The sequence below is a fragment of the Ips typographus genome, linkage group LG2, assembly GCF_016097725.1.
Source record: "Ips typographus isolate SLU linkage group LG2, UJ_Ityp_2.0, whole genome shotgun sequence".
NCBI classification, from domain to species: Eukaryota; Metazoa; Arthropoda; class Insecta; order Coleoptera; family Curculionidae; genus Ips; species Ips typographus.
This window is the reverse complement of record NC_138423.1, coordinates 18,976,804-19,004,789: the sequence shown is the minus strand read 5'-3', so window position 1 is coordinate 19,004,789 and position 27,986 is coordinate 18,976,804. Positions and strand designations below refer to the sequence as shown.

At 33.2% G+C, this 27,986-nt stretch overlaps 1 protein-coding gene and 1 long non-coding RNA gene across 11 annotated transcripts; one reads left to right on the top strand and one right to left on the bottom strand.

Moving 5' to 3' along the window:
* Positions 1-3: 3 nt before the first annotated feature.
* Positions 4-27,805, bottom strand: Mctp (multiple C2 domain and transmembrane region protein). 10 transcript variants are annotated; one of them, XR_014177099.1, is made up of 16 exons: positions 25,029-25,501; positions 22,996-23,204; positions 19,088-19,220; positions 11,170-11,285; positions 10,886-11,003; positions 10,032-10,201; positions 9,814-9,978; positions 9,605-9,756; positions 9,340-9,495; positions 5,575-5,761; positions 5,246-5,519; positions 4,911-5,193; positions 4,531-4,857; positions 4,238-4,445; positions 1,127-2,935; positions 4-1,095 (listed from the first exon to the last, which is right to left on the bottom strand). XR_014177099.1 is itself a non-coding variant. In XM_081973306.1 (15 exons), the coding sequence occupies exons 1-15, from the start codon at positions 27,589-27,591 to the stop codon at positions 2,774-2,776; spliced, it is 2,694 nt and encodes an 897-aa protein (XP_081829432.1). In that variant the 5' UTR covers positions 27,592-27,805; the 3' UTR covers positions 4-2,773. The 10 variants fall into 10 exon arrangements, 9 of the variants coding, with proteins under 9 accessions (XP_081829432.1, XP_081829426.1, XP_081829427.1 ...); XM_081973306.1 differs by lacking the exon at positions 25,029-25,501 and adding an exon at positions 27,558-27,805 and having other exon boundaries at positions 4-2,935; XM_081973300.1 differs by having other exon boundaries at positions 4-2,935.
* LOC145724874 (uncharacterized) lies at positions 15,333-16,926 on the top strand. The gene is made up of 3 exons (XR_014177103.1): positions 15,333-15,450; positions 15,557-16,423; positions 16,486-16,926. It is a non-coding gene; the product is annotated as an uncharacterized LOC145724874 (long non-coding RNA).
* Positions 27,806-27,986: the final 181 nt, after the last annotated feature.

Genomic DNA, 27,986 nt, shown 5'->3' with positions numbered 1-27,986 from the left:
AAACTCCGGCAAGTAATTTATATTAATTAATAAAAATTTCTTATATTAATTAATAATAAAAGACATTGATATCACTTTCTCAATAATTGGCAAATAAGTAATTATAAGATGTCACACTGTGCGATAATATCCGTGCCATAGACAAAGAGAGCGTTTACGTATAAAATTCTTCAATATAATTAACAGTGATTTGAACATTTTTTACAAAGCTAAATTCGTTTAATAACATTAACTTTGATACTATAATAATTTTGAAGAAAATAACTTAATTAAGCCTCGCACGAACACTTTTAAGTATAAAACTTTTACTTATACACAATACATAATATAAATTTATTCGTTAATGTACGATAATACAAATGAGATTCTTCCGTTACCTATCTACTGATTGATGGCAAGATTATACAGCTTTTAATGGAGCTTTTTAGTGTACAAATAAAAATTGTCTTAAACTAACATGGCAAATATACATAAACCAAGTGATCCACCACATACATATAGTGCTTTGAATTTTCAAATTATTTATGGTAAATATGCCTTTTTTGAGTATATTACACTTGACAGTTGACCCATGAGTCTATGAGTGTGCAATTGCATTACAACATCAGGTGTGTCCTGTCTTGAAAATAAGGATTTTTTTTTTCAAGAAAATAAAGAAAATTTATTTATTTAATTTATAGAAAAGGTACATTTTTGTAGGGATGTCAAGTGTTTACCATTATAGTTAGTTTTAGTAGGATTGTATGTAGTTATTAAGAAAATTAACAGTATTACTTGATGAACTTTAAAGGAGGTGAAAAAGGTGGTACGTGGAGGTAGAAGGTGGAAAAAAAGTTTTTTTTTTTTGTTTTTGGTTGTTGATTGAAGAGAGACTTTTAAGGAGAACTGGAAAGTCAGTTTTCTAAAAAATTCGAGCAAAAATCAGACTATTGAAGATCAGGGGATCTTAGAAAGCTGTTTCCTTCCGGAACGGAAGTTACTGAGTGTAATACCGAGTGCTACCAGCAATTGTACCGTCTAGTCCACGTTATGACATGGAGCAGATTGTGATAGAGGACCTATTCCAGAAGTGGTTAAATCGATAACCGAGGAGGCCTCCCGGCTGTTACCGAGATACAGCCTTTACAGTTAAAAATCCACCTCAACGGAAAAGAAGAAGATTGGTCAACTGACGGTTTATTTTGGACAATTTGGACTCTTTGACGAAGAGTATTAGTTGTAAGTAGTTTGTAATTTTTTGTATTAAAGACATTTGTAGTTTCAATGATATATTTAGAAGCAGGATTTTTAGGTAGAAAGTAAGTTAGATAGGTTTAGTTATTTACCTTAAAAATAACTTGGCATCCCTATTATAGAATTTTTATTCAAGCTTATTTATTTAAATTTTCTTTATTTACTAGATTATTAGAATGAATGGTCAGGGTGAATCTGATGCCAGTTATGATGATATTATCATGCAACTAGGAGGTGAGGGAGATTTGAGTAAATCTCATCTTCAGGATGGTAATAATCATGACACCTTATGGTGTTAGCAAATTTCTGTTATTCGTATGAATGTTTCTACTAGAAGTTTTTCCTATTACTTTAATCTCCATATAGGTATATTCATAGCAATTTTAAGTACAACTTAAGCTAAGTTAGGGTTTGAATGTGACAAACTAAGTTTTAAGTTTTAGTTTAAGTTTTGTGGTGGCTGTGATCTTAACGAATATTCTAGAGCTGAAGAATTGCATTCCAGGCTTATTTTCTAGGAGCCGATGTAATTTTTATGAAGATGTAGAATGTTTTTACAAAGTTATTAAAATTTAGTTTTTTTTAAGTTAATCTTTCAAAAATATACGTTTTTTTATAGATCAACAGTGTGATTTTAGTTACTTACTATGATGGTCTAAACTAAACCAAATAAAACATCTACAAAAACATTGTAGCTTAGCTGAATTGACCTTTATAATTGACAAGAATATAATCTCTAAAACAATAAAATTTAATTTTGCAGATCAAACTGCTTGATTCCATTAAAATCTGCTATGATATTGTGAGACTAATTTCACATAAAGAGCAATTATTGAAAAATATGTTTGGTGGAAAAATGCAAAATGATTTCAAAAATAAATTCACTTTTTTAAGTTGGGAACTGATGTGGTGGATCACTTTTAAAAAGAATTACATTATTAGCACTGTACTAGGTACACAATTCACCAATAAACTAAGACTAATTATCACAAAAACTGAAGATTCTCATAACGAGTATTGGAATGTTTGTGATTTTGACGTTTTGCTTCATTATGAGAACTTCATGACAAGGCAAAGAAACATTTTAAAAAGCATTTTACAGAAAACCTTAAATATTCATGTAAAAAACTTGGTTTTCATGTTTCTCAATTAGAATGCTAGTAGATTTTTGATTGCTGGTAGTCGCAGAGTCAATAACTTTCTTTCGTTTCGTAATACATTATATGAGAGTGATAAAAAAAACTCGATTTATTTTTGTTTAGTCAAAAAAATTGTCAACTTTAGTGTTGAAGTAGTGCCTTAGAGAAAATTTAGCTTATTTATCTAGTATCTATATTAACAACTCTCAAAATGTTTAATGTAGTGAAACATGGTTTTGTTTGTTTTTCTTTTTCTCTCTGCGACTTCCAGAGTGAAACAAATTTTAGGGTTGACTGTTTGAAATGATGGAAAACTGATCACTTAACCTAATAGAAAACTAATCAGACTTTTCACAGCTCCTTCGAAATCTCACTTTACACTTTCGCCAGTGGAACGTCCACTAGGACGATTTCTGTTTTTTGCGCGGATGCGCGCGTCGTCCGTCAGTCTCCGGACTGGCAAGTAGCTTCAGGTCCTTGTAGTCCAGCTGCAAGTACCATCGTATCACTGATAACCGTCCAAGGTGTGTGGACAGGCCGACGCCCAATAATTTTATGTACTGCTGCGGGTGTCATCGATAATAATTTATTCGGAGTTTGGTCTATGGAATGGCAAACACACCTCCGTGATTGGCTACCGTTTATCCAGGCTCCACATGATTGGTTCGTTAATTGGTTAGTTGGTTAATGGTCAGTGACGCGAATAACTAAGTTTTATCGACACCCCCAGCCTTAAAATTATTGGACACATTTTTGCTTGCAACATGCAAATAACAAGCTATAGTGTGCATTGTGTACTTTAAAATACAACAAAAATGCTTATGATAACATGCGATACAGTGTGGCCCAGATGAGTATATATTGGTACCAAATTTTGTCAACAGTTAATATAATAATTATATTTAAAAAATGTTAGTTGAACATCCTGTATATTGCAATGCATGTCATGTTCAAAACATACAACATTGCCAACTCACTTTATACCAGTTTGGTAGAACTTGTCAGTTTGGCAGCATTGTAAGCATCTATGTACCAAGAAACATTAGAGTTAAAACTTGAAATTTTTGTCATAAACCATTAAAAAGGTGTTTTCAATTATAATAAAAACTCTTTTAATTATCAATGAGTCTCGATTCGCTTCCATTTATTGGGAAATCACAAAAACTATAAAGGTTAAAAAGTGGAGGAAAAATAGATCACAACTTTTTTCTACTAAAAAAATAAGGTAAATCATGCATATTCTTCAAACAGGATTTTCACGTTTTTGATATAAATATGCAGATTGCTGTAAAAAAAATCCTTAGAAGGTTTAAATATTTAAATTTCTTCCAGATTTAAAAAATCTTTATTTAAAACAAGAACAGATTATGATTCAAATTTGCTTGAAATAAGTCGCTGTCCTAATCAGTTTTGCCATAAGAACTACTGGAAGTAGCAAGCAAAAATCATGGTAACGTAAAAAAAATTGTGGTATAAGTAATTTTCAGAAGGTTTACATAACTTCAATCATTCAATCATTTTGTGCTCTCCTCAAACAGCACATTATTTTCTAAACCTTCCTCTATTTAATATTTGCTGTTGTTTCCGGAATCCCAATGTAAAGAAGCAATATTGAACCACATTGAAATGTTAAAAACAGTCTAGCTTTGCAAATAATTCATTAAATCAGAACCAACTTCACCGTAAATAAAATTGCTAATCAATAACAAAATGTAATGAAAACACAAAATTATAAGCTTTGATTGGTCAAAAAAGCAGCTTCCAGCTTTCTGCTCTTTTAAATACTACACATATGGATTTATCATGACACCATGGAAGCACAACAAGACAAAAAAAGCATTTCAAACAGACAAAAACCAACTTACCAGCATTTCATCGTCTGGTATCCGGGACAACAAGTCAAGGATTTCGTTGTTGGGAACCACGTGGGGTCGGAAGATTCTTCTTAGGAATTTGTTGGTGGCCCACAACATTAACAGGTACCGAATTGGAATTAGATAAAGAAGGAAAGTAGCCGCCATCAGCAAGACCATTGCTATCCAAGACAGGTACGGCACCGTAAAGTTGAACATGCTGTAAAAGTTTGTAAATCTCGTAGAAACATTATGGAAATTAAATTTGTTTACGATAAAAGTAGTAGTAGAAAATCAAAACTTACTTTTTGACGCTTTCTAATAAGGATGCAATCTTTCCGATAGCATTCTGAACGCCTTGCGTCACATCCTGAATGGTCTGGAGCCGTTCTTTCAAACTTTTCTTTTCCTCTTTTTCTTGCTGATCATCGTCTTCGTCTTCAAGATCTGAGTCGGCCACTTCGTCCCACGGAACCAGATTGGGACCAGCCAATTGCCGTATAATGTACTGCTTTAGGAAGAGGAGGAGGGCGCCTACTGGCAACATCCACGGTTGGAAGTAATAACACAGCACCAGCCACACCAAGAGAGCGGCAAAACTTTGAACTTTTGATTCCCACTCGAAACAATCTCTAAAAAAGGACGTCATCAAGATCTTGGACGTAAAACATTTTAGGTTACTTACTGGACAAATTTGCCAATTTCCAAAAAGTGCATGACAAACACCTTTAAACGAAGAACGTTTCGTACAAACACTTGCCGTTTGAATTTCATTTCTGTGTGCATAAATTTTTCTTCTTTTGGGTTCAACGTACGTATGCACGCCCTGATCGGGTTCCACACTAAGCTCAGTTCCAGCAGAATTTGAGGAGAGTTTCCTTTGGCTCGACTGCGCAATTTTTTGTCCTTTAAGGCGTACCATCGTTTCTCACCATTTCTTATTCGAAGCAATGGAATGGCCACTTTACCTAAATAACTAAGTTTTTCTAACTCTGATATTAGAAAATCGAATAAACCTACCTAAAAATTCGACTTTATGATCCCGATCCTCATCGAACACAATGATTTCCAGCACATTGTTAATATCCTTCACGTTAAACGTAAAAATCTTATTCCATTGAGGACTGAGAGTCTTATACTCGGTTTGGGTTTGAAGTCTGGCATTGCCCAACTCCAGGACGCAGAAAGGGTCGCTTTTGCCTCCGATATCGGCCGAGGCCAAACCAGTAGCTCTAAACACTTTCACGGTGAGATGCCCCACGTCTTTGAGGTTGTGAAAGGTGCGATGCCACAACTGCGAGTAAATGCTATTCATACATTGAACAAAAATATGCAGGCAAAACTCATACGTAGCGATTTAAGATCGTTTCTTTTTCTCGAGGATTATCTTCGTAAGTGGTCAAATCTGAAATTGTTTCCGAGGCAGTTGTTCCGCTGATGGTTAGCAGAAGGTGTAGAGAACCTGCTCCATCCTCCAGTTCATGCCATAAATTGTATGTTCGTTCACGTTCCATGTTCATTAAATTTATTACGCAACTAGAAGGAAAAGGTTAGTTTAGTAATAAACTACATCAGCAGATTGAAGTGTCAATAAGCTGTTTATTTTTATATTTTAAAATGTCTTGTAAATTGCGACTTTGGATCAGTTTTGTGTTTTGCACTGAGAGCTAGGGAGAAGAAATTTCCCCATTAATGATGGTGCAACAGATTCATTCTTCGAGAATGCCTAACATTTTATAAAGCAGGCTTTAAGAAGTTGTTCTGACAGAATCTGTCTTTCTTGAGGGGAACCTGTGAATGAATATAATTAGATACCTTGTGTTCAAAGCCAGAAATTATTCTCTGTTTTCCCAGTTGTAACTCTTAATCATCAATTTCTAAGCCTTTTACTAACAGATTTCTAAAGGTTTCTATTTCAAGAGAATTAACTAATATTCCAATATTTGGATCGTTTTCAAGTTCATCCGCGTTCTCTCTTGTGTGAAAGGTACTAGAGCGGTTATTCAAATCATGTCATTGGTCAAACAACAAAAAGGCTGGGAAGTAAGACGTTTTTGAAAAATGTATTAGTTTACTAAAGTAGGATATAAGTATTTACATATGGTACATTTGACAAACCAGGCCGAGAAGAACACACCATTATAGTACCTTGAGCTGTTTTCCCCAAAATCATATTTGACAAGGATTCTTTTGGAAGAACCCACAAATCTTCTACTTTTATTTATTTTGCATATGGATGTTTCTTGTTGAAGGTTTTTATTCCTATACAGGGTTAGTCGCCCAAACCGTTAAGTAAAAGTTTATTAGGATCAAATAATTATAGAAATATGAAAATTTTCATCTTTCTGTCACTTGAATGTCAACTTGCTTACTTGATAAATGACACACAGTGTATATTATTGTTATTTTCGTATTCTACGTCGAATTCTAGACATATTTAATGTATAATGTCTTTATTTGTATGCATTTCTGAGATATTTACCATGTTTTGTAAAATTTAACATGTTCAGTTCCTAAAACAATTCTAATTCACACTTATCAGAAAACGGTTTTGTTGGTTTTGTATTTTGACGCATTAAACAAAGTTTTCTGTAAGAGTGCTTAATGATATAACATAATTCATCCCAAAAAATTGACTTTGGTACCGAATTTTTGAATCTGAATTTTAGACAGCCTGTATTATTGTAATCCTAAAAAAGGGCAGAAGCATAAAAAATATAACATTTATAGCTTTTATAACTAGGGCGATACGACATTTTAAAACTTGTCCTTCAATATGCACAATTTTACTTCAATGTTTCCAAAACGATTATACCCAGGTATAGAACATGAAAAGTGGTATAAAATGCAAAAATATACTGGGTGAATAAATAATATACCACGCACAGTGTTGCCAAACGTATTTTCGTTTTCGGGATAGATGTGTTGAATACATTGGGACAGTTCAGACATTCAGGATGATCGATTTGTTTCGATTTGTTATTATTGGCAATGTTGCCAAGTCAAAATATTTAATGACGGTAGAATAATCAGTCAAAAAACGGTAGATCAAAACAAATTCATTCATTTTACATTATTAATAGTTATCAAAAATTTTAATTATTGATTCTTGCTATAAATAATATAAAAACCGTACTTCAAAAATACAAATCTTTAATTTTTTTATAATAATCGTTAGATCACGTGGTTTTAAAGGATAATTTAGCTAAACAGTCACGTGACCATTGTCAAAATTATAAATCTCAAAAACACTCTTTATATCGAATACTAAAAGAAAACGTTTCTAAACCCTGATTTTTGCAACTTTAGAGCATAGTTTGGCAGTTGTCACGTGATTGTAGACCACTATTTAGGTAGACAGTCACGTGAAAATTGTCAAAATAACGGTCAAATCTCAAAAACACGTTTTATATCAAATACAACAAGAAAACGTTTCTAGACCCGATTTGTACAACTTTAGAGCATAGTTTGACAGTTTTGACGTTAGTGACAGTTGTCATGTGATCGTAGAACACTATTCAGCTAGACGGTCATGTGACAATTGTCAAAATAACGGTCATAAATCTCAAAAACACGTTTTACATAAAATACTACAAAAAAACGTTTCTAAACACTGATTTTTGCAACTTTAGAGTATGGTTTGACAGGTTTGACGTTAGTAACAGTTGTCACGTGATTGTAGAACACTATTTAGTTAGACGGTCACGTGACAGTTGATAAAATAACTGTCATAAATCTCATAAAACACGTTTTATATCAAATACTGCAAGAAAACGTTCCTAAACCCTGATTTTTGCAACTTTAGAGCATGGTTTGACAGTTTTGACGTTATTGACAGTTGTCACGTGATTTCAAAAAACTATGAAGTAACAATTATTGTCAAAATAACTGTTAAATCTGAGAAAATCGAGTTGTTTCGAAAAGTGTGTTAAAATGTAATTCTTACAAATTCTAGTAAAATTTTCACAATCGTGACAATAGTGACAGACATCACGTGGATTTAGAGAATAATTTGGAGTAAGAAAATGACTGTTTTAAGCGCATTTTTATAATCATTATTAAATTTTCTATTCAATAAATTGAAAAAGTATATGAAAAGTTTCACAACCAACATAATGGCAATAACGTAATTAAAAACGGTGAGATTATATACAAAAATCAGGAGAACGGTAGATATACCGTTTCAACGGTAGACCTGACAACATCGGTTATTGGTCGAAGTCGGAGAAAATGCGAAAAGTCAATATTATTTGTTTTTTTTTGTTTCTTGATTGTTCCATTTAATAACGGGCTAGATTTTGATGGGAGGAGCGAGCGGGGTGAAGTTATTAGAAATGAGGTAGATCTACCCCGATCGGGGTAGCTTTGGCAACGCTGACCATGCATCTAGTTTATCTTAATTCCAAAATTACAAATTTCTCACAATCTTTCAATGAACGATTTGAATAGTTAACCTTGTACTCGGATTTCCTGTCAATCCACGAACTCCAATTACGTTAATATGTTGTTGTGTTATCTTCTGCTTGGTTTGGCAACGTTTTGTCTGAATTATTGAATAAAAAACGCAAACCACTGTATTTCTAAAAATCACGATTTCACTTGCCTAATGATGCTCAAAAAAAGGAAAGTATTCAGGAATAAAAAAAAAGCATTAAACAAAATGAGATCAAATAATACGATAATTATTCTGTTAAATTGAAATGACAATGACAAATGACAATTTTGTCAAATTAGTGTAATCTTAACAAATTGAAACAATACATAATTATTTCGTTAAATTCGCCCTTTGGCGTTAGGAAGTTAATTCGTTTCCGTCACGTTGCCATTTCTTGGCACAGTCTCAACTCTTTTATCTTCCAGTTTTGAAGTGCACTTTAAAGAACCCACTACTACTCCACTTTACCTTGAATAACGGTTCGAGATTTATTTTTTCCTGTTCTACTTTCAGTTAACAAGCAACGAATACAAAAAAGCTATTTTCCATTCCATAAAAACCGTTCGAATTTATACATGACATTCAGGCTAATTTAACAAACATTTGTTCACGAGCAATTATTATATTTTGAATGTTTTTCTTGTTCCTACTTCCTACTATCAAACAAAAAGTGACATACCGTCCCATAAAGTCGTCTTTTGTTCTATCCTTGTCCCACACGGTTATTTCCAATTGTTGATCGCCATCATCGTAGAGATGTAAATCTAGTTGCTCCAACCATCTGGGATTAAGCGATCGCCATACGGTTTTGCTTTTGTATTTTTCGTTACCTAATCTAAAATAAATCACACTTTACACTTTGTATTACGATGCTAGAAAAAGAAGTTTGAATTTAAAATGAAAATTTGTATGAATAACACATTCGCTATAAGAATGATACCAACCTAAACTTAACATAAGGATCGGAAGAATTAGTTTCAGGATCGCACGCTAACAAGTTCTTGCCTTCAATGAGAACAATAGTCACCACAGAACTCCATATCTGTGATTTTAGCCTTTTGTTAACGTCTTGCGCTCGACTATTTTTTTGGAAGTACTGCCAAAAAAAAACACAATAAAAACAAAAGTTATGCAACTGATCAAACATTGGCACCTGTTCTTTGTCCTCTTGAGATTTAGGATAAAGAGTGGCCGTTATGTAAATTTCCCCCAAATATGTATCCGGCCTAGCTGGGTCCTGTAAGACTAAGGTTAAATCGTTGTTGCGTCCTAAATCTAAAGTGGTCAAGTCCAGGGTGGCTGCACCCATAAAGTCATCCTGCAAGTAAACATTTGCTTTGGATGGCGCCTTTACATAGGCGGAAAAGTTACTTGCAAACCCCAGTCGTAGTCGAAGACTTTAATGGAAATGGGAAGAAAGGGATCCTCGATGGGCACGGTGAAACTTTCGTCCCAAAGGGGATTCAAGTCTCGGTAAATTGTTCTGGATTTGTAGACGAGACGGCCCCCTATTTTGAATTTCACGTAAGGATCGCTCAGACCTGGAAACCGATAAAGTCTTGGATTATGTTGAATTTAAATTTAAATTAAGCTCCAGCTTACTCACTTTATTCTAATAATCTTTTTATCCAATAAGCTTTAAAATTTAAGCTGTGCAAACAAAAAGCTTGAATAAGAGTTTCTAGTTAAATGGTTCATCTTCAGCTCTATCGATTCTAACTTGCAGCAAAACAGAGTTTTGTGTCCTATAAATGCACTTGGCAATCGATGTGATTCGAATAGACGTTTTTAGCAAAGTTTAACTTAATGATTGCTTAGAATATTGTTATAATTCGTTTTATTCAATCGGATAATGACGAGATTCTTTTAGAGAAGTGAATATCATATTTTGAGCCTCAAAGCCAAACTAAAAGTGATATAAAAACTAACTTAATGGAAAATAAAGCATTTTCTTTTCCTTTTTCTAATTAATTCTAGAAAAGTTTTACAAATGGGGTATAAATCCGTTCAATTAAATTTGCTAATCACTTCAAAGTTAATGAGGCGAAACTCGAAGGCTAATGTGCCGTGAGTTACCTTTCAATTGAAACGCAGTTTTCGTATAATTTGTTTAACAAATTACTGTCAAAACGTTCTAAAAACTTGATTTATAGTTCAGAAAGTTAATTAAGTCTTTCATATTATTTGACTTTTGACTGTTCACTGTATTTAACATGTTATCTTACCGTTTTTATCCATAGCGATCAGCCCTTGTCCCCGTCGTAAAAAAACCCGAAGCTGAAAAAATGAATGTTGCCGCAAGGCAGCCTCTCTTCTCCTGGTGACTTCATCAGTGGAATTTACCTAATGCCAAAGTCAAATTGTCAATTAGCGACCAATCAAAATTGGCTAAATTTAATCGCATTTACCCCCGAGGGCGTAGATTGAATTAATTATTAAATCCGCTCTAGTGTTGACACAAAATCGAATAATATACCGAAGCTTAGTTCATGAATATGCAAAAGCTTACCGGCAACAGATCGAGTCCTGCCACGGCACTGGGTGCCTGTTGAACTTTTGGTTTTGGTGAACCTCCTGGTGAACTGGTAGTGGTGGTGTCCACGTAGGTTTTGCTTAGAGGCGAATCTGTTGAGAATAACGTAATTCAGAATTTTTGTATACTCAAATTGTCTGCGACAAGAAGCCTACATTAATAGCAGATCAATAATTTTAAAAATAGCTGTACTGTACTGTAATTTTAAACCAGCTTTTAAGAAAGTATCGACAGTCAAGCCGTATCTAACTAAGTCGTTCCTAGATAGTAATAAAATCTACTCTAGATATAAATAAATAATTTTGAACTATACAAAAATATTAGGTAGTAGGCACAACTGTGTTAAAAGATACGTTAATAGTTGAAACATTCAGTCTAGTTGGGCTACAAAAGATTGCAAATTCTCAAGCTTTTTACAATATTCTCAAACATCCATAAAATAGAACTTTTCTGATTATTTTAAAAACTCAAAATTAAATTTCTATTTAAATACATATTATACATTTTTCAAGTTTTGTATACACAACTCCTTGTATATTTAATTTGTACCAATTTTTGTAAACCTATTAGGACAGTCCCGTATTTTAAGCAAATTTTATTCACAATGACGTGCTTTTTAGTGATGTTTAGGATCTGGACGAAATTTTGAAGCGAATTTGTACAGCAATCTGTAAAGGACTAAAAATTTTCATAATTTATTTATTGAAAAATAATGTCAATATGAGCTACTTTCGTTTACAGTGACCCAGAGTGTGCAGAGCGAATTTAATGTCATGAAAACGTAATTTGACAGTGTTGTAAAATATTGTTTTGTCAAATTACAACACTCCACAAGTCTAGTAGATCCGAAAAACGTGTTAAAAAAAGTTATTTCTAAATTCCTATTAAAGTCTATTAAATTAGCTGTCGGTCTGTTTTTGTTGCTCTTCCCGTTTTATTATTTGTGATAAATCCAGTTGTGCAAGCAAATTGATTTAAGTCAATTTGACGACGTTTTTCTGTTTTAGAAAACCTACCCTTTCTGAGAAACAAACTTAACAAACCAATTGCTTTTACTTGAGCGTTGATTAAAATTGTGATAAAATCAAATTCGTGTAGATACAGTGCTCTAACTGTACGATGTTATAATTAAATGACCATCATGCTCTGAGGCCATTAAATTAAAAGCAAGGTGGAGATAGTAGGGCACACCTTTATAGTTTTTGTTGTAACTGCACGATATGTCGCATTTTCTAACGAAAAACTGTAATTGCTCACTGGTTAGTGTAATATTCTGATAATAGCTCGGACATTTCATATAAGCTAATTTGAAAAGCTTTCAATTTCGAGCTGGGAAACGAGCATTTATCCGGATTTCAACAAATATGAAACGGATTTGATTCAGAATTGGAACGAATTGAAACACTGTTTAAATGGAAAATGAAATATTCATACAAAATATGAACTAAAGTGAACTGGTTTAATTGAAGTATAACCCAAAAATCTCTTATAGCCAGTTATAACAATATGACGGTTCTATGTTTATGTTTTTCTAACTGGAATTAGTAAAAACTATTTTCTTAGAGTTAAAAATAGACTGAACTGCGAAATTTACTAGGCAATATGATTATTGGCACATCAGAAAAGGTTATTCAAAAATTTAAATAATACTTAGTTATTTGCTTTTCCGAGTGTAAAGTGTAAAGTAGAGCAAAACACTACACTAGAATAGCAACACATTACTTTTTATACAATATATTTGTGTAGCACAAAAAAAATTCGATTCTAAGTACAACTTCAGCTAAGTTGAGGTTTGAATGTGACAGATAAGTTGGAAAATAACAGTCTAAACCAAACTTATTTAAGGACGGGGACGGGGACTTGGGACGGACATAATTCTAATAGAATATGTATCACTACTAGTACAAACTATTTAAATATCAACTATTGAGCAGGTAACTCAACAAACTCTCAATTATGTATTTGACACGTACACACGTGATATAATTATCATTTTGAAATCGATGATCATGTGACATACCGTCATGTGACGTCACGGAGCCTGTTCTGATTTTCCAATTGATTGTTGATTGATGAATCTTGTATGGCACTCTATTGACTATTTCCTAATTTTTTTTTATGGGATCACTGATAATGAAAGTTGATAATAATAACTAAAACCCGTCAAGTATTTGCTTTTCAGTTCAGTTCAGTTGCAAAAAAAATTAAATTAATTTTCACTGAAAGTACTCTTGGAGTACTCGGAACTATTCCGTAACTGTGCCTAATTTAACCTTCCTGCTATATCTTTAGATAATCGGGAAAATCTCCAAATAAACATAGGACATCCGGTGTAGTTAAGTTTCAATTGACATGAAGCATATTGCCTCACTGAAATCCTGATAATTAATTTAACTAAATATCCAAGGCTTAATTCATTTAGTTTAAAACCAAATAACTTTTACACTATCCTTGCAAAGTAAAACTATCACTTATTCAAATCTGCACTGCATTGAAAAAACACGATAAACTCTTCGCACATACCGGATATCCACTTCTTATCTTGCCCGTTGTTGTTATTGTTAATAAATGAATACGTCACCGAATGCGACATGCTATACGTCAATTAAGTGAACAATTTTTAATAACACTCGTCGATTCAGTATTATCGACACATGTTGTAGTACCGAAAAAGTAAACAAAACTGAAGCGTTCACAGCACGACAGTCCACCGATAAGGATAATTATAAACCGCATAGAAAAAACTTTTACACACAAAAGCTCTTAAGTCAACTAGCTAAAGGTAAAATTTTTTCAGAATTGAAACGTATTGGTCATCAATGTAGTTTCGTTATTTAGTGCGACTGCGCACGTGTATAACAATAAATAACAATAGAACTGTTAAACTATGAAAAATGTTAGTTAAAAAAACTCTTCCATTCAGATGTAATTTTAAAGCAGAGTAATGGCGTTAGGTTCCCATGGTTTATTGAAAATTGTAATGTGACAGCTGTAATTCTTTATATTAAAGTACTTTTTGAAATTAGATGGTTTATTTAGTTAGGAGGGAATATGATGTTTTTTTTTAAGCAGTCTAAAATAAGCCTATTGTGTACCTGTACTGCCGGCGTAGAAAGGCTATTTCATATCCTAGGAGGTAAAAAAATAATGTCCGAAACTTGATCCAGACTAAAAGCGTTGCATTTAGAAAAAAGCAGATGAAATTAATGCAACACTTACTTTGCTTTGATTGGCTTGTCAGGCTTGGCTCTGCAATACAATCCTTTCATGTTCTTATTCTGAAATACAGTTTTCCTGAAGGTGTCAGGACTAAATTTGTGATCAAATTCAAAATCAACATAAACAAACGGACTGACACAAAAAGACAAAAACTGATTGACACAACACGGCTAATACGATAACAACACGAAGCTGTTTCCAAAGTTGTCTAACAGAGGGCGTATCATGGCTGTCTAGCGTCATCTGTCGATTACGGTTACGCGCTGCGAATTTACACGGAACGCGGTTCTTGAAACTAGCCATTTGCTCTGGTTTTCTGGCTTCAAATCTCCGTTGTTCTATGAGAATGATATTTTTTCAGTAACCGTTATATATGTATATTTACCAGTCCAAATTAATCGGTTAACCTGGCTAGGAAACGATACACATCCTATGTTTACCTTATTACGCTTTCACTGTGTCATCTGTCAAAAATCGTGATGTCCATGGCACACTAATTCAAAATTCAAACACCTTGTACTAATATTACTAATTGCGTTGTTGTATTGTCAAATAAAGTTTCAGTGAAGCCGTAAAGCGACCTAAAGGTTGATTCTCACTATACGTTCCATTTCCGTTCCGTAACCATTACATCGACGTTCCAGTAAATTCGGTCGTATGCACACTTTTCCGTCCGTAGAAGTCAGTTACTGATGTAACTTAATAGTGTGTGATTATGTTGATATAGAAATTAGCTTAAAATGTGGTCTGAAGAAAACTTAATTATAGCGGCTATTATATTGGATGAAGAAGCTCAATCGAAAAAAACAAAACGACGATTTTGGGTACATGACATGTTAAAAAAAAGAAATATTGAAGGAGAATATATTACGTTATATAAAGAACTCCTAGATGATGACACCAAGTTTTTCCAGTATTTGCGCATGTCAAAATACAAGTTTTAGACTTACTATCCAACATCGAACCTGTAATAAAGAAAAAAAATACCAAATTTAGGGAATCAATATCAGCGAAACATAAACTGTGCGTCTGTTTAAGGTAAGTAGTTTATTTTTATGAAATATACGAACAAACAAACCGTAGTCTTAAATATGAGAACATAATTGTTGTCACAATGTCCATCATTATACGAAAATGTTGCTAGGTATGATGCAGCTGTGGAAACTGAAGAAGCAGGAGAGGGCGACGGCGAACTCACATATCTAAGTTGATTAGAAGGAACGACATTTGGGAAAGCATAATTGCTGTTATTAGGATATTGCTGTTTGGAATGTTCTTGTGGCCGATCCTGCGTTTGTAAAAGCTGTTCTAATTCATATTCATATTTAAATTACTCCTTTATAATAAATTGTATCGAACTGGCACGCATTTATGTTCACACTACCGATACCGTTTCCTGCACGTTTCAGCCTGTCCGGTAAAAATACGTTTCGAATGATATTCAACGTGAAGGACTGGAAAAGGAATGTATATGGAACGGAAGATGTGTATACACACACTTACTTTACATTTAATAATATTTTATGTAAAAGGACAGGAAGTCTTACGGAACGGAAATGGAACGTATAGTGAGAATCAACCTTAAATCGCCGAAATGAGGGATAGTGATAAAATAAGTTGTACACCACCTGCTTTAGCAGCATTAGCGTCAAATACGCTAAATAATTTGATTCCTGGCAGGTCCCGCAAAATGTATGAACGAGCGTACAATAAATTCACCACTTGGGCCAGAGAACACCAAGCGGTCAATTTTACCGAAAATGTTGTATTGGCCTATTTTGCCCATTTAAGTAAATCAGTGAAGAGTTCGACAATGTGGGCGCAATATTCTATGCTTTAAGCTGAGCTAAATATTAAAGGCAGTATAAATATTCTATCGTATAAAAAGGTGCAAGCATTTTTAAAGCGAAAAAGTGAAAACTATGCAGCTAAAAAGTCTGAAACTTTCACCAAGAACCAAGTAGACACTTTTTTAACAGAAGCACCTGACAAAAAGTATTTAGCCATGAAGGTAAGATCCGAAACAAAAATGAATTTATGATTTTTTTTAATACCTATATTCAACATTTTTAGGTTGTTTTAATATACGGCATATTAGGGGCATGTCGATGTAATGAACTGGTAAACTTGAGAATTCAAGATATTGAATACATGGAAAAATTAATTCTGGTTAAAATTCCAAACACGAAAAATTACAAGCCCAGAACATTTACAATTGTTGGAGAATTTTACATAAATATTTGTAAAAAATACTTGTCTCTTCGTCCAGATGTTATTGATACAGATCGTTTTTTCATTAAATATCAAAATGGAGTTTGCCACAGAGTTGTAATGGGTATTCACAAAATCTCAAGTATTCCCAAGGAAATAGCGGTGTTTTTGAAATTGGCTGATGTCAAAGAATATACTGGTCACTGCCTTCGCCGAACCTCTGCAACTCTTCTTGTAGATACTGGTGGAGACATTTGCTCATTGAAAAGGCACGGTGGTTGGAGGTCTACAACTGTAGCAGAAGGCTACATTGACGATTCTTTAAGAAATAAAAATGACACAGCAATGAAAATTCTGGATGTAAATGATTGTAATTTAATACCAATGGAGAACAATACCACAGACCACAGATGATATCAGAGAACCAGTAATTTCAACAAATCCACAACAACAACCTACTTTAAATGTAGACCATGAAGTAAAGGGGCAGGAATTTCGTTTATGGCAGAATTGTAAATTTGAAAATTGCTCATTTAAACTGACGGTTCATAGTTCGAATACCGACAAAGAAAATGTGTAGATTATTAGTTACATTTTTCTATTAATTGATATTTTAATTTATGTTAATTGTGTTGTGAATATCAAAAGTTTGTAATGCAACGAATAAAGCAAACAAACATGAAAAATCAGTGGTTTATTATGCCTAACGAAAAAGTTGAATTTATAAGATTGTGTTAAAATGATTGACCAAGTTATGTACGCTAGTATTATCCTAACTAGCCAACAAATTGGGTTTTCCGGTCAAAACATCGCAAATCCATACACCCTGTATACATGCCGCTTGAAAAAAAAAATAGTATACGTTATACCCAATTTTAGTTTCGCACAAAACTAATAATTACTCTTTTTTTCTTCCAATTTCAGCCAACCATCCAAGTTAAAGTTTGCTTGACTGGGGCTATCTCCCAAGTAAAATCAAATTTTCATACAACAACGCAAAAGTTAGGTAATATTCCATTTTTTTCCTTAAAAAAATTCAAACTTTACAAAATTAATAACTTCTGACTATAATGACTTTGAGGTACAAAATTATAATTTTAAACCGAAAAAAGTGATGCGGGTAATTGTGGAACTGTTTTCTGAAGCAAAATGATAATACAAGCGACCGTAAATTTATCAAATCAAATTACAATAACAAACCAATTATCACTTATTTTAATTATAAGTACATATCGGTAATTACCATAAAATGTTGGTGTTAACCTTTCGCGCAGTACGATGACGCTTTACTCAATGACAGTATATCAATGCAATGTTTTCCGACCTATATAAAGGAGAGTACGGAAATTGTTTTCAAACCTGTAATTTCCCACTACCAATTTATGACCCTGTCTATATAATTACTGTAAAAATAGCTCTGAAGTCTGAGTCAACTTGATTGATGATTGTGTTAATCCAGTTTTCCTTCTTAGCAGATTTCCAGCCAGAACTACAAAAATATTTGCACAACTCCAGACAATCTATTATTAAAAAGGTCGTTCTTTAATGAATTAACTTGGTTAAACCAAACGAACATGAAATAGCTTTATTTATGGTTTTTATCGATTGAAAAACAAATTGGAACATCAATCTTTAGAAGGTTTTTATTTAGTGAAGTAAAAGGTGTCTAAATGTCAATAGTTTCAATTTTTTTTACTCTTACAAATGCAGGCTAACTCATTCAATAAGCTTTTGTTAGTTATATTTTTGTTTTTTGTGTTTTTGTTGATGAATATTTCCTATTTAATGATTAGAGACTCGAATTATTTATTTTCATTAAGTATGGAAATTAATGTAACAAACGGTATTATTGTTACTTTGTCATACCATCAAAGTAATTATAACCTGAAAGCGTTAATTATACTGAGGTAATAACTATCCTGAACGTGGACATCATTATAATTTCCTAAAATCGTATTTATGTGCGTCAAAATTGCTAGCAGAATTATTTACAAAATTTACGTACTACAATTCTAGGTACGAGATATAATAACCACTGATGTTATACAAGTAATTTAGCGGTAAAGTTAAAATTATTAGCAATAAAAATTTTAGTGTATCTTTTTTTGCTACTCTCTAAAAAATCTTTTTTTCTCTCTAAACTAGTTTGCGGAAAAAAATAAAAGCACTCTAAAACTCGCCTGTCCTGCTATAAATCCAGCGTTTAACGGTTGCTAAAGCAAAATGCACCTTTTTAAATCAATCTTGTAAATAGTGGAGAGGAAAAAAGTTAATCAGTCTGCCTTGTCAAATGCAGATTCGGCAAAGCGAAGAAAAACTCGACATTTCTGGAGCCAAAATCAGTTTTTTGTCAGAATGATCAACTATTCTGGCAAAGTCTTCCGTATAGAGTCAAACACAGGATTTAAACCAATAAACTTTTTGAATTCATTAAAAAAACATACTAAAATGAAATGAGACTGACCTGTCCTGTTATATCCTCGATGTCTAGGACTGGCTGTACTGGGTGTGCTGTGTTCGCTGGACAAATCGGCGGCGTAATCGGAAGACTCGCGGCGTCCCGGCGACTTGTGCCTTTTGCTATGTCCCAAACGCGTCTGAAACGTAAAATGACACCTGAAGCGTCGCGACGTGCGGACAAATTGGAATGCGCCCTGGACACTTTACACTGTCCGACTCCGAAAATCCAAATTGCGCTCATCAATTAGGTTAGGTTAGGATCAAGATTAAAGATTGCAGAGCAACCCTGTACATATACAAAGAAAGGCGAGGAGAGGTCTCTATACTTAAAGAATAAATTCAGGATTAATACAAGAAAGTTAAAAGTAAAGAAAAGTTAAAACGTTTCAGAAAATTTTTGATGCAGCTTTAGAGAATAAAGCCGGATTTATAGATTTGCGTAGCGTAACACAACGCAATCCTAGCGCAGCGTAGCACAGCATAGCGCAATTTTCTTACGTAGTGAAATTTATAGATTCATTTGTTTAAGATGTGAGTTCCTTTGAATACATGCGCGTCAAACAAAGACTGACAAGCGACAAGTGACATTTTTCTTGAATCACTTTAATGTATTAGCAATCACTTGCCATGAATTGGCTTGCATAATAAGATTTTTTAAATTTTTGTTTTTCATGTCATACAAATGTGGAAACGACTGTATTAATTCAATTAGTTGACCGTCAGTGTCCATTTTCTCTGGTAACGATATACAAATTTGCTTAATACTAATATTATCAATAAAATAATCATATTGACTATTGTTGGAAAACCTAACCAAATAAGTACCTATCGATCTCCCAATCTGCCAATTGTCAGTAACTAAAACAGATTTCTTCTTTACCCAGAAAAATAACCTATTTTCATTGGCTAGACGCGAGGTGCACAGCGTAAGCGTAGCGTAAAAGTTGAAAATTACCAACTCTTGCGATGCGCTGCGTTGTACTTATGTTGTGCTACGCTACGCTTGTGCATCTATAAATTGATCAACATATTCTGGATGATTCAACTTTCTTACGATGCGCTAGGATTGCGTTGTGTTACGCTACGCAAATCTATAAATCCGGCTTAAAAGTTTCTGTAAAAAAAGTTTTTCTCTATGTTTTAAATGGTTAATATCACTGTCATACGATCAGAATAGTATATTAGGCTGCAAGCATTTTTACACACGAATGAGACGATTACATGAGAGCTTTATTATTCGTTTACAACAGGAAGAATATGTAACACATCTACAACCTATAGTTACGGATGTACAGGGTGTCCCATAAGTAAATATCCCCATAAGCAAAAGAATTCGATTTAGCACAACTTACCTCAGACGAATTATTTGCAAATAATTTGCTTTAAAATTGACATAATTTTTTTCTCTGGTATAGCCAAGTGAGAACTGGAACTCGAATATCTGTTTCCCAACATTTTCTATCCAAAAAAAATATACTTAGTTAGTATCCCTAAAATCACCTATTTTCGAGATGTTTGCAATCAAAGTATTGGGTTTTGGTTGAAATAACTGGCTATTTATTGTTCCAAACCGACTCAACAGCTTTTTGGGTTTGATTTCATAGTTTGCCTCGGTTATCTATCTATTAATTTTCAAAAGGTTCTGCAAGTGTCCTAAACCTTCAAGAAAATTTGAAAAATTGCCAAAAGCCTCTGCAAGTGTTCTACACCTTTCTGGAATTTTTGGAGATTGCCTAAAGTCTCTACAAGTCTTCTAACACTTTTCGGATTTTTTTGGAAATTTTCAAAAGTCTCTACAAGTGTCCTAAACCTTCAAGGAATTTTGAAAAATTGCCAAAAGCCTCTGCAAGTATTCTACTTATTCGGATTTTTTTGGAAATTTTCAAAAGCTTCTACAAGTGTCTTAAACCTTCAAGAAATTTTGAAAAATTGCCAAAAGCCTCTGCAAGTATTCTACTTATTCGGATTTTTTTGGAAATTTTCAAAAATGTCTACAAGTGTCCTAAACCTTCAAGAAATTTTGAAAAATTGCCAAAAGCCTCTGCAAGTATTCTACTTATTCGGATTTTTTTGGAAATTTTCAAAAGCTTCTACAAGTGTCCTAACCCTTCAAGAAATTTAAAAAAATTCCAAAAGCCTCTGCAAGTGTTCTACTTATTCGGATTTTTTTGGAAATTTTCAAAAGCTTCTTCTACAAGTGTCCTAAACCTTCAAGAAATTTTGAAAAATTGCCAAAAGCCTCTGCAAGTATTCTACTTATTCGGATTTTTTTGGAAATTTTCAAAATCTTCTACAAGTGTCCTAAACCTTCAAGGAATTTTAAAAAATTGCCAAAAGCCTCTGCAAGTATTCTACCTGTTCGGATTTTTTTGGAAATTTTCAAAAGCTTCTACAAGTGTCCTAAACCTTCAAGAAATTTTGAAAAATTGCCAAAAGCTTCTGCAAGTGTTGTACACCTTTCTGGAACTTTTGGAAATTGCCAAAAGTCTCTACAAGTCTTCTAACCCTTTCCCTATTTTTTGGAAATTTTTAAAAGTCTCTACAAGTGTCCTAAACCTTCAAGAAATTTAAAAAAATTCCAAAAGCCTCTGCAAGTGTTCTACTTATTCGGATTTTTTTGGAAATTTTCAAATGCTTCTACAAGTGTCCTAAACCTTCAAGAAATTTTGAAAAATTGCCAAAAGCCTCTGCAAGTATTCTACTTATTCGGATTTTTTGGAAATTTTCAAAAGCTTCTACAAGTGTCCTAAACCTTCAAAGAATTTAAAAAAATTGCCAAAAGCTTCTGCAAGTATTCTACTTATTCGGATTTTTTTTGGAAATTTTCAAAAGCTTCTTCTACAAGTGTCCTAAACCTTCAAGAAATTTTGAAAAATTTGCCAAAAGCCTCTGCAAGTATTCTACTTATTCGGATTTTTTTGGAAATTTTCAAAATCTTCTACAAGTGTGCTAAACCTTCAAGGAATTTAAAAAAATTGCCAAAAGCCTCTGCAAGTATTCTACTTGTTCGGATTTTTTTGGAAATTTTCAAAGGCTTCTACAAGTGTCCTAAACCTTCAAGAAATTGTGAAAAATTGCCAAAAGCCTCTGCAAGTATTCTACTTATTCGGATTTTTTTGGAAATTTTCAAAAGCTTCTACAAGTGTCCTAAACCTTCAAGAAATTTTGAAAAATTGCCAAAAGCTCCTGCAAGTCTTCTAACACTTCCCGGATTTCTTCATACACAAAATGCTTACCCATACACAAAAATCAGGAGGACTCAAATTCGAACTTTGTGCCGGTCATGATATTTGGCTTCCCCGACCAATTCAATTTGGAATATTTTTGTTCAAGTTATTTCTCACTTGCAATGCGAAATGAGCTAAAGTTCCATCCTCCAAGAAAATGACAAATTGCAATCATGAACCACCGAATACTTTAATTGCAAATATCTCGAAAACGGTTGATCTTAGGGATACCAACTAAGTATACCTTTTCTGTTCAGACAATATTGGATAACAGATACTCGGATGTCAGTTGTCATTTTTGATTTACCGGAACAAAGTTAGAGCAATTTTAAAGCAAATCATTTAATGTAGATAGCACCCTTTATAAACTGGCTTGAAACTGAGTAGATAATCAAATTTGGCATCCTCAGAAACCTTGGAATATCTAATTTTAGCAAAAAACAGCTTTGACCACCTGTATTTCTGTTTCCGTTAACTTTTCTATCTTTTCTATTTCGACCCCCTAAATACGCCATTAAATTATTTACAAAAGTTTGAAAACCGTCCACCCAGGAAATCAGTGGTAGAAAGAGAGCAGCACTACAAACAAAAGGGCTAGACAAATATGAATCAGTCGGAGTAATTTGACAGTTGTCTTACTATGAGGTTTGTCAAACGGTGCTTACCAATAAAAAGGATCACTGACCTTAAGTTGAGCAAAAAAGCTGTGCGCCTTTTGATAAACGGTGATGTGGGAATGTTCGGGGGGCGCTGCAGATCGGGGGCGCAGGTCCGGTGCCTCACTGGAATCCCTGGGGCTGCTCAGTTCAGAGGCTGACTTGCTCAAGTGCCGGTTCACCAAATGCGCAGTCGTAGTGGGAATGGAGTCGTAGTCGCTTATTTCTAGTGCACGTTCTGTTTAGAAAAAAAAATGTCATGTCAAATTTATTATGACTTTCAATATTGGTCGCGCTCATGTTTATATTACAGAAAGGAAACGCAGATGATGACGTAATCGCTATTTGCATTGGATTGCACTTTACTAATACACCCCTTCTTTATTTCTAGGTCTAAATCTTGACTTGCAAACGGAATATAATTAGCCTTCCTTAGAGATATAAGTGGGTTTAATCCGGAAGAGATTTACAAACTTGATTAAACACCCAGATAGGATAAAAGTTAAATTCCGGAGAAACTGAGCCGAAATTTTATTAATTATCACGATATAAAAAACTAACAAATAATAACTAATACTAATTAATTTCAGAAAATACCTATATATGTACTGAACATCTGTGTAATTTATGTTACTTCCTGCTGTAGTTGATATTAATCCTCAATAATAAACGATTATTATTTCTTTTTGGAATCCACCAATAATTTACAAAGTAATACAAAATGACATCGACTAACTCATTATACAATGTTTGAACTTAATTACTCCAACTAAAAAACGTAATGATGACAATGGTATATTTTAGTTTCAAATAGTAACCGCCTGAGTGCAAATTCCACGATAAAAAAATTAGGATAAATGTAACAATTTACAGTTTTTAAGGAATTTTTCGTTTTGCTGTTTTACAATCGTTTGTATCAGTTCTGCAGTAAGTTACACGTTTACTTGTAATCATCGGTTATTGTTCTTAAAAAATAATTATAAAACGTACATCCAAAAAGACGTCACACTCGTTGTGACTGACACATGTTACTGTGCAACTTAGTTCAACTTGGGACACCATGTATTCTAAAGGACTTTCTAGAACAAAAACAAACCTTACAACCTGCAAGTTTTGTTTTATGAATAAGTTAAAAACTTGGTCAAATATAATTAATCTCACTGTACACAGAATATCAAATAAGTTGTCAGCTGTACTTAGGAAAGAAAAATTATACAACGTTGCCACTTCTACATAAACTTTTCAAGTAATTTCTATGTCAACTATAGTAATGATGAGATTGTTTGATTCTGCTGAGATAATAATAATTAAACCTAGATATTTCGAATGGTGTAAACACTTGTCTTGAAAAAGAATCAGAATCAAAAAGTAGCATCACTTCCTAATGTAACTAAGGTTGTCAAACCAGAGTTTTTACTAAAGTCATGTAGATGCGGCAACATTGAAATCACGAAAATATATTAGACCACAGTTTAGACATTGATATTACTTATTTTTTTTATAATCAGTTTCTGAAATACAACCAACCTCCTGTCTTAGTTGATCACAAGCTAATACAAGTATGATTTCATTAACTAAATTAAAAAAAAACACTAACTAAAAATAGGTTTGTTTCTAATTTTAATGTTACTTTTTATGTGTCATTTTAATGCAAAATGGCGGTAATAAAAATATTGTTCATACATTTTATAGTTGATGATGGAAAAATTGGCTTTATTGCTAAATTTATTACCCTAGCAATTACAAGGCAGTGTAGTCCAATTAGCAAGTACAAAAGTAATGATGTTAATATTTTATTTTTTAATAATAGGATTATTGCACACAAACAAAATGCAAAATAAACAGTATTTTATAAAACTTGTGTTGATGCACCTGAAAATAATCCTCTTGTGCAATAGGACTCTAATAAAAATGTATCACTTGTTTAATGTAACTGAATTAGTAAAAATAAAGAAATATTTGTCAAACTGTTTATGGATATAAATAACACACACTATTATACAATTTTTTTTGGCACACCCACCTTACAGGAGAAACACTAAAACAACAATAAAAACCGTACCTAAATAGTTATTGTTATCCTCCAAAAAGTCATATTTTCCCCCACTCATCCATTTTCTCTTCCTCTTCTTCTCTCTGTTCATCTTCAACTTTCGGTATCCCGAACAAACTTCCTGATTGCCATCCAAAACACACAACAACAACCCGCAATACACGCACTCCTTGTGCTCCTTTCGTAATGGTACCGGTACACAAGAATGAAAACACCCAATATTTCTCCTCGAGGAACGCATCACAATACGCTAAATTCGATTGTTTTTGTTAGCAAAAACGAAAACAATTAACGATAATTAATAGGTGTGAATGGGACTACACCACCCAGCAATGACGGCGACACAATTTATCAAAAGGTTCCCGGTAGTGGATTTTTTTTTATTAAAAAAGCTGATTTAAATGAAGAGACACCAAAATGGACAGATAAATCAAACCTATGTTGAAAGTCACAAATGCGTAATGTTTCAAAAGAGTCAGGTTTGCAGTCTATAAAATCGTTTTCTAGAGTATGTTACCATTAAAGTAATTAACTTCCTGCACCAATTAGTCGCTAATTAGTAAATAATTTTTTGTTTAGTCTGATGGTATGGCGCAATACTCCAAAGATCACAAAAAGGTTGTGATATCATTTTATTAAAAAAATTGAGATCTAGTTGAGCTTTGAACGTCAACTGAAACGTTGTCAGAAAGGTAAAAAATTGTTACTGATGATCTATGAAGACGATGATAAATTAAGTTATTTGGACTTTGCTATATGGTAAAATTTAAATATAAAAGTTATGACGGGAGTCGGTTAATATAGTAATTATTAATGAAGGTACAAATTCCGCATTTAACTAGTTGTAATAGAAAAAAAGTTGGCAAATGATGTATATCCTTAAACGTGTGAGAATAAAGAATGTAGTAATTCAAAAGCAGTATTTTTTTAAACAATTGATGTTTTAGATATTTTTATTACCAAAAAAAGATCTTGTAACTTGTTAACACAACAACCATTTATTGGATGATAGACGGTGCTTTTTTGTATACATTTTGTTGTTTCTTCTTATTGCACTTGTTCGGTGTGTATTTCATTTCATTTTTCTCAAAATTCTTCTGAATAAAGCTTGTGATCGATATTATCTGTTGAGTTCGAAGCAATAAGCCCAACAGTGCGGAACGACATTTGAAAACGTTGTGAAAAATGTCGATCATACAGGTTTGCTTCTAAAAACGATATATCCTGCCCACTTATCCACCAAAAGAATAATAGAAAAGCGTCAAGTAAAATGTTCCAATTGACATCTCATCAGTTGTTTGTGTCCAATAAACCATATTTTTTCAAATATTGATTATCTACAACTATGGAAGCTTAAGGAAGTTTATAAAAACCGAACAAAAACAATTTGTAAATTACCATTAATCATCAACTGCGTAATTAAGTATAGATGATAATTATTATTCAAACTCTTTATTATTACAGAAAGTATACATTTTTTAGAGGAATTTAAGAAGGAATTTTAGAGAAATTTACACTAGCGTACTAGCAAACAAAAACACACAAAACCAAAAACTGAAACTAAGACGTTACCATTGAAGCGTTGCCAAACTGCAAATTTTCCTAAAAACTGGAAACACTAACCAAAGCCATCATGTGATTGTACTTTTTGTTTTAAAATCCCTTGCTTTTTAGAACAACGAAAAACTTTTCAAGTTTCAGGAGCAACTTTTTTGACATCCTTAGTATTAGGGTTATTAAGAAAATAGCTATTTATGTAACCAGTTACGAAAAGATCGATTTTGTGTAACGAATGAATGTTTGTAGGGCGAGCGCAGCGAGGTCCTACAATTTGAATGAGTTACACAATAAGACATTTTCGAAACGTGTTGCATACATAATTTTTTCTAATTTTGACCAAAAAGCGGTAAAAACCATCTTTTAAAGTGATTTAACACAAATATTCACTTTCATAGCACCTTGTATAAACAGTGACAACGACATGTTATGATGGATGTCGCCCATATGTTTCTACGGAAATGCATAAAAACAGGGAGTGATGAAATGAACTTTTCATAACTAGTTACATAAAGTGATACTTTATGTAACTAGTTACATAAAGTAAAACGTTTTGTCACTCTAATCAGTTTTGAAAAGTGTCACTTTATATGCCAAAATTAGAAAAAAGGTTTTTAGTAAATATGGTTTTTTTCCTAATATTTTCGCAACTGAACAAAATTTGGCAACAATACCTTTTGATCTTTATTTGTTGAATTGACATACTTTGTTTAATGGTGTTTTCGATGTAATTCAGATTGAGCTGGGAGCTATTTTTGGCTATTTTTTGCTCTCTTCTTGGTGAGAGCTGTTTAATAAAAAATGCCATATTTTAATCAAACTTGTATGTTTTACTATTATTTACGGGACAGTAATAGTGGCCCATATCATTTGGACAAACTGATAATAATATAATTTTTTGTTTTGGTTTTTTTTTTGGTATCTTAATAACTACTCATTATTTGTTCTGTTACCAAAAATTAAATGAATAAAGATGCTTACTAGTATGTGGATCACAGTTATCAGACGGAATCATATCGGTAAAGCTACTGTCAAATCACTAAACAGGAAATCGACAGTTTTCCCTAGGATGCCACAGCCCAAACCAGCGAACTAGACGTAAAGTCCACTTTTTCTTAGGCCTGAATTGGCGACATAAGGGAGTCATTTTAACGACTCTCCGACCTCGAGATATCGCAAAAGTGAGGTTAGAAGCCGCGGAAAACAACTCTCGAACGGCTCCGGCCACATTCCGTAATACACTAGCGCTTTTCCGTCCTTCTCAAACTATCGATTTTTCCTACATCGGCGTTAGAAAACGTATGCTGGGCGGGAAAAGTCACCTATTATAGAGCGTAAAACCCCTTTAGTTGTTGATTGAAGCCATTTGCGCAAATTATATGTAAATGTAGTTGGGGTGTAAGTACAGGG